At 33.4% G+C, this 12,415-nt stretch overlaps 1 protein-coding gene across 7 annotated transcripts in view; it reads left to right on the top strand.

The window, feature by feature from the left end:
* Window positions 1-494: 494 nt before the first annotated feature.
* Window positions 495-12,415, top strand: part of LOC127834579 (filamin-B-like) — an 89,857-nt gene continuing 77,936 nt past the window's right edge. For 3 of the 7 annotated variants that reach the window (XM_052360570.1, XM_052360569.1, XM_052360564.1), the window contains exons 1-6: window positions 607-739; window positions 1,168-1,489; window positions 6,999-7,188; window positions 8,062-8,127; window positions 10,096-10,309; window positions 11,571-11,679. In XM_052360570.1, the coding sequence (XP_052216530.1) occupies window positions 1,180-1,489; window positions 6,999-7,188; window positions 8,062-8,127; window positions 10,096-10,309; window positions 11,571-11,679 (889 nt within the window). In that variant the 5' untranslated portion in view covers window positions 607-739; window positions 1,168-1,179. Of the gene's footprint in view, window positions 831-1,167; window positions 1,490-6,998; window positions 7,189-8,061; window positions 8,128-10,095; window positions 10,310-11,570; window positions 11,680-12,415 lie in introns of all 7 variants that reach the window. The other 4 variants (XM_052360568.1, XM_052360565.1, XM_052360567.1 and 1 more) reach the window with 4 other exon arrangements.

Genomic DNA, 12,415 nt, shown 5'->3' with positions numbered 1-12,415 from the left:
CAACTTACAGAATGAATACAAATGTGAAATGAAAAGCGCTTGAATTACATTTTTTTTTTGTAAAAGAAAAACATGTGAATGCTCAGAGTTTTTAATTGTGTTTAGAAATACTATAACATTTTGTTTGTGGAACTCTTTCTCATATCATTGTGTTTTAATTACAACGGCATTTATAATTTGCAAAGAATGTTGACTGCTGTTACTTAAGACAGTCTTTGTTGTTTTATGGATCGTTTTGTCACTGTAATTACGTGTTTAATAATTATTATCATAATTTCGTGCACGAGCCGTGTAATAACGGTATTATTTTTTGAATACAGGGGGAATCACCCACGCTATTCTGGTGTAAAGTTAATTTTGAGTTACCTTTATTAACATCACGCGGCAAATTATGAAAACAGAATGATTCTATAAATTGTACAACTTCATTGTACTTAACTGAAACAATATTAAATGCATGTTTAATATTATATATATTTTAAGTGATATATCATCACAACACGCGTATGTCTTAAAATTCCGGAATTAGCCCACCTGTTTATTGTACAGGTGATGCTAAAAATAGACATCAAAAGGCAGAACCGGTTTTCTAATGGTAAGCCGCTAAAACCTGTCAAGCGTAAAAGAATTAATGAATGACGGCCAAGCAGAAGACAGAGTTGGTCACACCCCGTTGGTATTTTCTCATTATTTATCTGTCCTTGACGGGAAGTAACATTTCTGTGTCGGGAAATAAAGGGTAAATTGGTGGATTTACGTACAAAAATTATAAATTCGGACATTCGGATGAATTATTAATTTGCAGGCAAATATCGTCTGCAAATTGGGTGGTACGCAAGTACTAGTATTGATTTTATGGATTGAGTTTTTAATTATTGCACATATTATTGCTATTCATGTCACTGTTCTTTTGTTTACATTAATGTATGGTCTACTGTAGTCTAGATATTTAAAAAGTATACTTTTTAAAATTAATTTTTGTATTAACACAAAAGCCATTGAAGAATGTAGACAGTGTGGGCTCTATTTGTGTACACATTTCACTTTACAAAAAAATGAGATTAAAAAAAATAACTAATAAATGTTATTTGTGTTGTTCCCTGTAATTATTTTATGCTGCAAGCAATTTAAATTAATGCCATGAAATCAACTGAATGTTCCTTCCAGCTCTGAAACAAAATGGAATCACATAACATTGCACGTACTAAAGAAGGCCATGCGGCCCAGGCTGGTGTGGATAAATGGATCTTAATTCAAGAGAACACTTTTCGAAATTGGGTCAACGAACAACTGCGCCCGGGCGGAATGGAAGTAATTAGCCTTGACTCAGAATTTGACGACGGCGTGAAACTGTGCCTGCTTATTCAATCTCTACAAGGAAAGCGTATTCGAGTGATCAAGAATCCTAAAAATCACCACCAGCAGCTTGCGAATGTGACAGAAGCACTGCAGGCCATAGCCAATGACAACATCAAGCTTGTCAACATAGGTATACTTTCTAGAAGTAATTGCATACAATTTTAATATAGGATTAAAAAAATAAGATATGTGCTTAATAAGGTCTAGCACCAGACGTATAACAACACTATGTTTCAAGTTAATTTATTGTGTTTCAATTCACATTCGATGCTTTTCTATTAGTTGAATAGCTCAAAGCTGTACATCAGAGACACCCATTCATTGTTCCCTGCGTCAGGCTTCGGTTCGGGCTTGTGTTCAACAACTCCATATCACTATTTTTACCATAGATTTGCAATTAAAACTAAACACATGTATTCATGTTTTTTTTACTGGGGGCCAATGCAGGGTTCTTAAGAGCCGGCCGCAGGCCAAATCAACCGTTTGAAATCAGATTTAAGCCAGTTGAAAATCACTCAGATTCGGAAAATCGGCAATTGACTTTTCGAAATTTGCGTGTCTTTTTGGTATTTTTGCTATTAAGCAAAGACGTCGCTTGATTATCTCCCTTAACGCATTACAACAACAACAATGAAAAGGCGCAAATTGGAATCGGTCAAAAACCAGTCAACTAGTTTGACGTTCTTTTCATCACATGGTAAACTTTTGTTCCTGATTGTGTTTTTTTGTGTTTATGCAAAGTTTTTGTTGTTGTAAAAGTTTGTTTAATTCAGTTACGTTTCAAACTAGAAGTGTCATGCAAAATGTGCATGGTAGAAGGACGATCAGTCCTTTTCCCAATTCCTGTAGGGCCGAATTTAGGCCCAATCCAAGACTGAAGTTTTTTTCCTTATCAGAATAAAATGTCCCAATTGAAATCTTTTGCAAAAAAAACACCTGCAAAATTGTAAAAATTGACCCTTAAAATCGAGTGCAATTACGTATCCGAAAGTTGTATTTATCGGAATAATGTGAAAAATCACATTTTGTACCAGTTAAAATTTTACAAAAGTAAAAAAGAGCTTTTTTCATTTATATGTTGTTAGTTTAAAAAGCTAAAATTCATAAAATGCACAAAAATGCTCAAATGTAAGTGCCTTGTCGACCTTTAAAATAGCCATAAAATGGCCCAAAATGAAGGAAATCAAGTGCTCAATTTTAAAATTTTCCAGGGGAGCATGCACCCGAACCCCCCTCGAAGGCCTGTTGGTTTCACATTTTGGCCTGTTGCCTCAAAAGTTATTGAGAACTGCCAATGACCAAGGCCTATAACTCTGACCTGAAATTAAGCATAACTATGCAGAAATTTAATAAATCAGGTAAACTGTGTCACATTGCAAAAACTGTCTTTAACAATTATAGATATTCAATTGAATCTTTACTGCATTATGTGAGGTTAATGAACAAGGCCCATAACTCTGATCGATGTACATTTTAGTTGATTTATCCCTCTTTAGCTGTTCGAAAACGATTTACCAGTATCCATTAATTGTTTTAAGAAAAAATTCCATTTAAGTTGTATGTGCAAGAAGGACGTGTCTCACATTTTTTTTTGAGGACTAAAGGACCACATAATCATGAGCACATTACAGGTCCTTCATAGATAAAGATTGTTCTGTCTGAAACTGATTTGAGACATAAGTAAGAGAAAGTAACACATCTGTGACTTTTTGCCCCTTTTGGGAACGTGTAATATTCTTCAAATAAAAATTCACCTGCAGAGATCATATGCCATGCATCATGTTTCATGGATGAAGTCTTTAAGCATATGTCCTTGTCATTATCATTCTGTTTGTTGTCTAAAAGACTTGCTGGGTCGAAGCTGTTACCTGGACCTGTGGTCCAGTTAATCTTGTTCATCTTTTCCTCTTGATCTGTAAAATCACAACTTAGGAGCAACATAAAGATACTATAAAGCAAGAACACTTTTCATAAATAGAAGGCCTTGGAGACAATTAATAATTTAATTCACATGCCCTGCTAAAAAAGAAAGACCATACATCATTATTGGACACAAATGTGTGATTAGCCTATATTGAAATGTTTAGCAGATCACATAGGAATTAGGACACCATAGTTATGCACTGAAGTTTGGCCTATTTTTCCTTGTGTTAATATAACATTGCTATACACCCCTCTTGCTGCACAAAAGCTTTGCAAATATAATCTTTTTTTCTTGCAAATGCTTTTGTTATGAAAACCTCTCTGTACCCATAAACTGCACTTCTCAGTTGCGTGTCATTCACCAGGTCAGATCACTTTGTCTGAAATATGTAGCCTATTATGGAGAAGATATTTTTCACAAAATGATATTTAATCTTATGTTTTATAAAGAGAGTAATTTAATCTATTTGAGGTGTTGAAATTGTGTTGGATTAAAAAAGGTGCATTTTCAAAATTTGCTAACTTTTAAACCAAACATCACAGAGGCTTTTGAATTGCTTCACATAAATCTGCCTATAGATGTTTCCCAAATAATTGCATGAATGTTTGATGGTGTAAATTATTAGGAAACCTTTCTGACTTGTGTACAATTGCAGCTGGCTACCTTAACGATAGCTCCATTTGACTTGTATTCTAATTCAATTTACAAAGGTCATTACACAGTCTGTTGACATTTTGAGTTTTTGCACTGCCCAATGTACTTTTACCTTGCATTTATCAAAGACCCAAAATGTTATTCTTATAAACCTGATTTTATTATATTTTTAGTTTGGATCTGGGACATAATATGAGTTGATCATATTAACCACATATGTAATAGCAAAAATGTACATATACATGTTAAAGAGTGATCTTGTTTACTTTTATATAGCATCATTGCAAATGCCAACATGTCAAAACATAAATTAACATGGTGAGGCTACCCCCTATATTAAATATGCTTTTATTTCTTAACGTATTCCTTTAACAACATCTTGAGGTCTTTGTAAGACAGATGATATTAAATGTTGTAATTTGACTATTTAAGAAGGGTCATACCTGTGTTAAACTGTGATGGAATGACAAACGTAAGCTGTTATAGCTTCAGGCACATCAATTTGTGCTGATGCATTACATTTATTTTTTTGGTGTAAGGCTTTACAAAAATAACTTATGTTTTTTCCAGTATTTTTTTTAACAGTGAAATTTTATATCTCTGAAGGCTACTATTCTTTAAATGAGCGTTTTGAAGTTTATTACAGATTTTTTTTTTGTAATTGATCATTTTAGGAAATTTAAATAACATTGGCCATCACTGAGCAATTTTTAAAACCTATATTGTTGTGTTTAAGCCCTTTGACACACAACTGCTTCTGTAAGGCCAACATTAAATAGGAAACAATGCATGGCAGAAGGTTATCTGCATCTTTATCTTAAATCCATTTGATTTGTTAAACTTGAACTTAAAATGTCACATTGTTTTATTATAATGTGCACTTCAAGGCGGATGACATAAGGCTAAATAGATTATCAGTTCTTACAAAATGGGTTAAATGTATTTGAAGATGATTCATGTTAATAGTCAGACTACAGTCACTAATAAGCTTTCATAGGGATTTGCCCCTTACTGGCTTCGTTTGTACTCTCAGTCTGCCATTTTCTAGTCAAATCTCACCACCTTAATTCAGTTAATCCATTGACAGGTAACACCAAACCTGTAAAAAAGCAATGCAGACATCCATCTTTATTAAAAGATAAGTAATGCTTGAATGTGCAGGTAAATAATTTTCCAATATTGAAAACATTATTATGTGCCTTAAGAATTATGACATAATGTAGATGATTGTAATATTGGAAAAATGTATCTAGTTACAATTGCATAGAATTTATTTGTACAGAAGCATTAATATTAGAAAAGGTTCAATCAGTGCTTGTTTTTACTTGAAGTAATCTGGTAGTGATTGATATGAGAAATGGAAGATTATAAACTTAAATTGCAATGCCTTTGAAAAAGCTGCAAACAATCCATAGTGGAAGTCTACAGTGCCAGGCAATTTGTTAATGTCAAAACTTAAATGATGTTTTATATACATATATCTTTTCCAATTCTGTTAATGTTGTCATAGGGGTAAAGCTTTAATTCAAATAACAAAGTATGCTAAATTGCACAACCCTTCGACTGGTCTTCCGGTATATTTAAATATATTTTCTATGATCTTTAACATAAGATAAAGAAGTGCATTTGCACCTATCAGTTTATAACATTTATATCATTTATTTAGCAGACTATAGTATTGTATTTGTCTACAGGTAACACATCAACAATTGATTACATTTCATCCCATGTCATATGATTTAACCACATAATACATGTAATTTTCAGCTGCAAACTAAAATAAAACACAATTTTAAAGACTTTATATGTACATTGTATATCAAATATGGCTTATAACTGTATATATATGTCTATAGTTCATGCATGCATGAAGCTTAAATGATAAGTTATGTCACTCCATATCAACCATTGTGTTTTAAGTGGTTAATTTGTAATGGATCACAAAGCTTTGTCTCTCCATATGTAACATTGTATTTTAAGTGGTTACTTTGTAATGCCAAATGGATCACAAAGCTATGTCTCTCTGTATGTAATAATATATTTTAAGTGGTTCATTTGCAAAGGATCACAAAGCTTTGTCTCTCCGTATGTAACATTGTATTTTAAGTGGTTGATTTGTAATGGATCACAAAGATATGTCTCTCCGCATGTAACATTGTATTTTAAGTGGTTAATTTGTAATGGATCACAAAGCTATGTCTCTCCATATGTAACATTGTATTTTAAGTGATTAATTTGTTATGGATCACAAAGCTATGTCTCTCCATATGTAACATTGTATTTTAAGTGGTTAAGTTGTAATGGATCACAAAGCTATGTCTCTCCATATCTAATATTGTATTTTAAGCGGAATGAATCACAAAACTAAGTCTCTCTGTATGTAATATTGTATGTAAAGTTGTTAATCACTAATGGATCACAGAGCTATGTCTCTCTATGTGTAACCTTGTATTTTAAGTGGTCAATTTGTAACAGATCACAAAGCTATGTCTCTCCATATCTAAACATTGTATTTTGAGTGGTAAATTTGTAATGAATCACAAAGGTAATGTTGTACTGCATTTTGCATTCAAATACTTGTTATTCATGAGGTCATATCACATGTCATGGAATCCTCTGCATGAACAGAACATAAAGATAATGTATATCTGACGAGGATGATATTGGCATAGAGAAGACAAGGCTTTTCTCTTTCTTTAGCCACTTTTCTACAAAAAAGGTGTGATTAAAAAACAACATAATAATGACACATTAAAAAAAGAGAAAATTATCAAAAAGTCAAGTAATAAATGCTTAACAATTGAGCACAAACCATATTGACAAGCAGAATAGTAATGATTCTTACAGTGTTGGTTTTTCCAAGTGAAGAGGAACTTGAACCAGATTTTGGGTCTGATACAAGTTGTCTTATTTCAGGTTGGGTATATATTAAAAAAGGAAACTTTGAGCAGATTGCTTCCAGATATAATTTTTCCTTATTTCATGTCCATTTGATATAAGGAACAGAAACTTTAAGGAAACTTTAAGGAGATTGTCAGACTTATACGACACTTTTTTTCAGGTCCCGAGGATATTGTGAATGGGAACTTAAAGCTGATTTTGGGTCTGATATGGCACCTAATTTTGCGATATCAGATTGGCAAGAGCAAGTTCCCAACAAAGAAGCTCATGTTGGCATGGTTACAGGCTGTCATTCCCGAATACAAGATCAACAACTTTACATCGGATTGGAATGATGGAATCGCCTTAAAGTATGTGTTGTTGTTTCTTTATATTTGTTAAATACTAGGCGTATTTTGTTGCTCATATTGCTCTAAAAGCAAAAATCCCTGTAAGTGAGTTAAAGCAAGGTTTTAAGTTAGAAATCATTGTATTTATGAGGAAAACTTTGCGTTGAGTTAAAGCAAGGTTTAAGTTAGAAACTATTGTATTTATGAGGAAAACTTTGTGTTGAGTTAAAGCAAGGTTTGAGTTAAAAACTTTTGTCTTTATGAGGAAAATGAGTTTAGCAAGGTTTAAGTTAGAAACTATTGTATTTATATGGAAAACTTTGTGTTGATTTAAGCAAGGTTTAAGTTAGAAACTATTGTATTTATGAGGAAAACTTCAAAAGCTAAACAGTTTCAAGCTTATCCCTTAAAAACTGACTACTTTTAGATGGACTACTCATGCTTCAAAGAAAACGTGATTCATAATAAGTATCATCTGAAATCTAAATTTTGAAAATTAATCTGGAACAGTTATCAGTATAATAAAAGTATATGTGGGTATCCTTATTGACTTTGAAAACTTCATGTAAATAAAATATCCCCACAAATCCCTTTCATATATAACCTGTATTTCATAGTGTTCATATAGTTCAAAGCTGATGTAAAGAAAATGACATTGTTACACTTTTTGACAGACACTAGAAAGTACCCCAACATGTCAACATTTGTTTTCTGATACCAGAGTGTCGGGAAGCAAGGTGTATTTAAAAGATGTATAATATGAAAATTGCTCTTGTGGTTTCTCAATTATCATGGAACTCAAACAGATGTGTGTTTATCCCAAGAAGGGAATGTACATGTAGTAAGCCATGTAAATCTTTCAAATGGTTTCATTTGTTTGTTTTATGCTTCCAGTGCTTTGATTGAATTCTGCAAGCCTGGCCTTTGTCCTGATTGGAGGAACCTGAGCAGATCTGATGGGTATGTACTATGGAAACACTTGTACATAACCATGTAAACATATATTACATATCACCATGGAAACATTGAGAGTAATACTCTGTAAAAAAAATGCATTTCTGTGTATCTGTATTTTGTAATGCATGGTATTTTAATTTAGCTCGTGTATTATTAAAGAAAATTTATTATTAAATACATTCATGATATAATATAATTTTGAACTCCAACAAGCAGTACTAACATTACATATATATGTCAACAAAGTATTCATGATCTATAATGATATATCATGATTTATCCTTTCATAGTTTTCACTCCTTATATATTTAACATCAACCACCAGGGCCAAAAAAAAACCTTCACAAGGGGTCTCTTTATTCTTCCCCTTAACCAAAAAGGCCCTTTCCCCTACAGAAATTTCTTTAAAATCTTACATTTTTTCTCTTAATTTCCAATCTACATAATACCTCAGTATTTTTCATTCCCCAAAGCCAGAAAATTGTGTCTTTTTTCCCCGAAAAAAAGGCTGTGGCCCTTTCCCCAAAGTTGTATGTTTTGGCCCTGACCACAATGACAGATTTTCACCTTCTAAATTTCCTTGTTTTTGCAATCAATTTAATATAAAAAACAAACATGCATATATTTAATTTCCTGTTTTTGACACTTGCGTTGAGTGATTAACTTGAAAGGATATGACTGTGTTCTCAGATTATACTTCTTGATCATACCTTAAGATATAATCCATGCCAAGTTACATTAATGCTGATAACTTACCAATATTAAGAGATTTTTTTAAATACCTTCAAAAATATCCAATATTAACAACAATGCTTGTCAAAGATTATAGTATAATACAACTTGTCACACTTTGTTCTATAAGCTCTAGCACCCATTTGCAAAGACAGTGTTGCTATAATGATCCATCTCTCTGCCTGTTTGTTGAACTTCAATCAGATCTCCCATTTCCATGATGAAGTCAGGTATTTTGTGTGTACTATAATCATCTATCTGTCAGCTTTTTGATGGTTCTTCAATCAAATCTCCCTTTTTAATGTCAGGTATTTTCCTTGTACATAAAGGATTTCTGGTATGAAAAGTCAAGTCAAGCATACCTCTGTACCTGTTCATTTTTGTTAAACTGAGAACTTGTAAATATATATTTACATTCTGTTATTGAATCATAATGTTTAAATTAGTAGCTTAATTCAGCGTGTGAGTTCAGTGTTTTATGTTAATATTTGGGGGCAAAACTCGGCCCGATTCCCAATAACAAAAGTTTATATATTGCCCAAAATAACTGCCTAAAATTCCCAATTAAAAGTTTCCAAAACAACATCAACAACACGATTTGTTTTTTTCTGTATCCAGTTCTATGGGTTAAACCTCAGTAAATATAATTTTTAAAACACTTATGCTCAATGTCTAAGTATTTGTTAGAAAAGCAAATACGCCAATTTCCCAAGTTTAGTAAAAAGCACACAATTTTTCTAGATTGCATGAAACCAGTTTACATGTACATTATCATTAGGGCCTGTACTCACCAGCCCATTTGACTTGTCAGAATAAAGAAAAGTATTAGACACACAACCAATACCTCAAAGTGTGCATATATGCAATCTTAAAATGAGGCTTATATTATTTATATAGATTTGACTTTCAAGTAGTTTAAGCACAAAACAGTTTTAACCCATTATTGCCTAGTGGACTCTCCCACCCTTCTAAACTGGATCAATTTATTTCCAAAATTAGGGATGTCTAGTATATTTATTTCTATATTTAGAATATTTCTTACAGAAATTTCTTTAAGCAAACAGCATAGACCCCGATGAGACGCCGCATCATGCGGCGTCTCATCTGGGTCTACGCTGTTTGCCAAGGCCTTTTTTCTAGACACTCGGCATAAATGGGTTAAGAATATTCTTCATTCTTAGACTTAAGTCTAAGAATTTGTTGATGAATACGAACCCAGCTCTCCCATATTATGTCCAGTTTTAACAACTGCCGTGCAGCCATGACGCTGGCCAAGGCACATTTCGACATCCCCCTGGTTGTGAGACCCGAAGACCTCTCAAGCTCTGACCTTGATGAGCTGTCGGGCATGACGTATTTGTCGTATTTCATGAAACTTGACTCGCCTGGCTACAATATGACCTTGACCTTGGTCAAACGACTCGTTAGGAACCAGGGAATCTCTAACTTTACAGTAAGTGTATATTTTGTGTATGTAAAAATGTTTTATGCAGAAGGATTGTTATTACTTTGAGCTAATTATGTTGTTGTTGTTTCTTGAGCACAATCACATGCGTTCAGGATGTTTGTTTTTAATGGGATTTAGATTGTAAATTATCACCGGAATTCAAAACATATTTATTTTATGCTTTACGTTGGTTTATAGAGAAATATCAGTGAATTAAAACTAATAATTTCACTGTTTCAAACAGTGAAAATTATCAGTGAACATTATCGATAATTTTCACTGTTTTCTGTGAAATGACGTCATTTTTTTGACGAAATGACGTCATTATCCCAGCAAAATTCTTTTGTTAAACTCTTTGATAATGTAAATAAACTGTGAAAAAAGCATGAAATAAAAAGAAAATTTGTTGGATTTGGTGGAATATCGATTTTAATTCACTATAGATCATAGATCATAGAAAATATATATTTTCACTCATGGCTGCGCCACTCGTGAAAATATTATTTTCTATGTGCCATTCGTGAAAATATATATTTTCTATGATCACTCGTGAATTAAAATCGATAATCCACCGAATCCAACAAATATCCTCTATATATTTATTCTTTAACTGCTATCTATAAAATGCAAGTGACATTGGCATGCATGCAGCAATATCCAGTAGATGGGGATCATCATGAACTGATAGAATTTTACAGTGACATTGGCATAATTAAAACACTTTCTGACTGTCTGGTTAGCGCTGTGGTTGTACAAGCGTTTGTTATCTTAGTGACATATGTGACTTTGGTTGATGGTCACCAAACCAGACAAGTGGGGTTTTCTTCTGGCACTTTGGACTTCCCCCATCGCACAACTCACACCAAAAATGAATATTGTGCAGTAAGAATTAACCAATTCCCCATAAGAAGCATAGTGAAAATGGCTTTTGCAACCAGCATAAAACCACAATAGCCTGCAAGTAACCTGCAGTCTGTTCAGGTTTTATGCTGTTTGCTGCTCATCAGTATCTTAAGGTTGGAAGTAAAGCCTTCTAACTTGATTCTAGTAAAGATTTTAAATTTAATAAGATTTCTAATGGAATACAAACCCATCAAAGTGCGTTTATAAGAGCTAAAGGGTTAAATAGCTTCAAATTGCAACTATGATTGTACTTAACCATTAAAGGGACCTAAATGATAGCTAATTGGTAGAAAGTTATTTCAAAGGACATAATCTTTGAATGGAAAAGCTGCTTTGATATGACCATCTTTGCTGCTACTTTCAGACTGCCTGGAGTGATGGGCGACTCATGTGTGCCCTGGTGACCTCAGTCGGGGGTCACATTCCAGGATGGCCATCAGTGGGTGGGGACAACATACAGGTCATGCAACTGGGTAAGTTTTGATAAGTGGCTATGACTTTGGGTTGCATAGTTTACATTAAATTATAAATCAAAATGTCTTAAACATTTCCTGAACTGCAAGGGAGAGACTTATATACTCTGGGGGAGGGTTTTAGGCCAGTGTTTTGGTTGCATAGAACTGAATTGGCAGATCTTCTAATAAGGTATCAGATTTTTAGCTTGGCTGTTTTCGGAGAAAACCCGAGCTATTGTCATAGCCAGCTCGTCCTCCGCCGTAGGCGTCGTGCTAAAACCTTAACATTGGCCATAACTTTTTAAATATTGAAGATAGCAACTTGATATTTGGCATGCATGTGTATCTCATGGAGCTGCACATTTTGAGTGGTAAAATTTCAAGGTGAACATCATCCTTCAAGGTCTAGGGTCGATAAAACAAGTCAGGGGAAGTAATAAGCTTTAAATGGACATCTGGTTATCTGACCTGCCCACGTATATATTTTTGTTAAATAAATCAAAGCGGCGCAGTAGGCGGCATTGTGTTTCTGACGAACACATTGTGGTAAAAGGTCAAGGTAAAGGTTATCCTTTACGGTCTACGGTAAAAAATACAAATTTAAGGGAAGTAATAAGCTTTAGAGGGAGATATTTATTCAATATTGAACAAAGCTACTTTATATATTTGGCATGCATGTGTATCTCATGGAGCTGCACATTTTGAGTGGTGAATCTAGAGTCACGGTAGTGGCTTTTAATTAATTGCTACTAAA

The sequence above is a fragment of the Dreissena polymorpha genome, chromosome 6 (assembly GCF_020536995.1).
Source record: "Dreissena polymorpha isolate Duluth1 chromosome 6, UMN_Dpol_1.0, whole genome shotgun sequence".
NCBI classification, from domain to species: Eukaryota; Metazoa; Mollusca; class Bivalvia; order Myida; family Dreissenidae; genus Dreissena; species Dreissena polymorpha.
The sequence above is the reverse complement of the archived record's forward strand: the minus strand, read 5'-3'. Positions and strand labels throughout refer to the sequence as shown.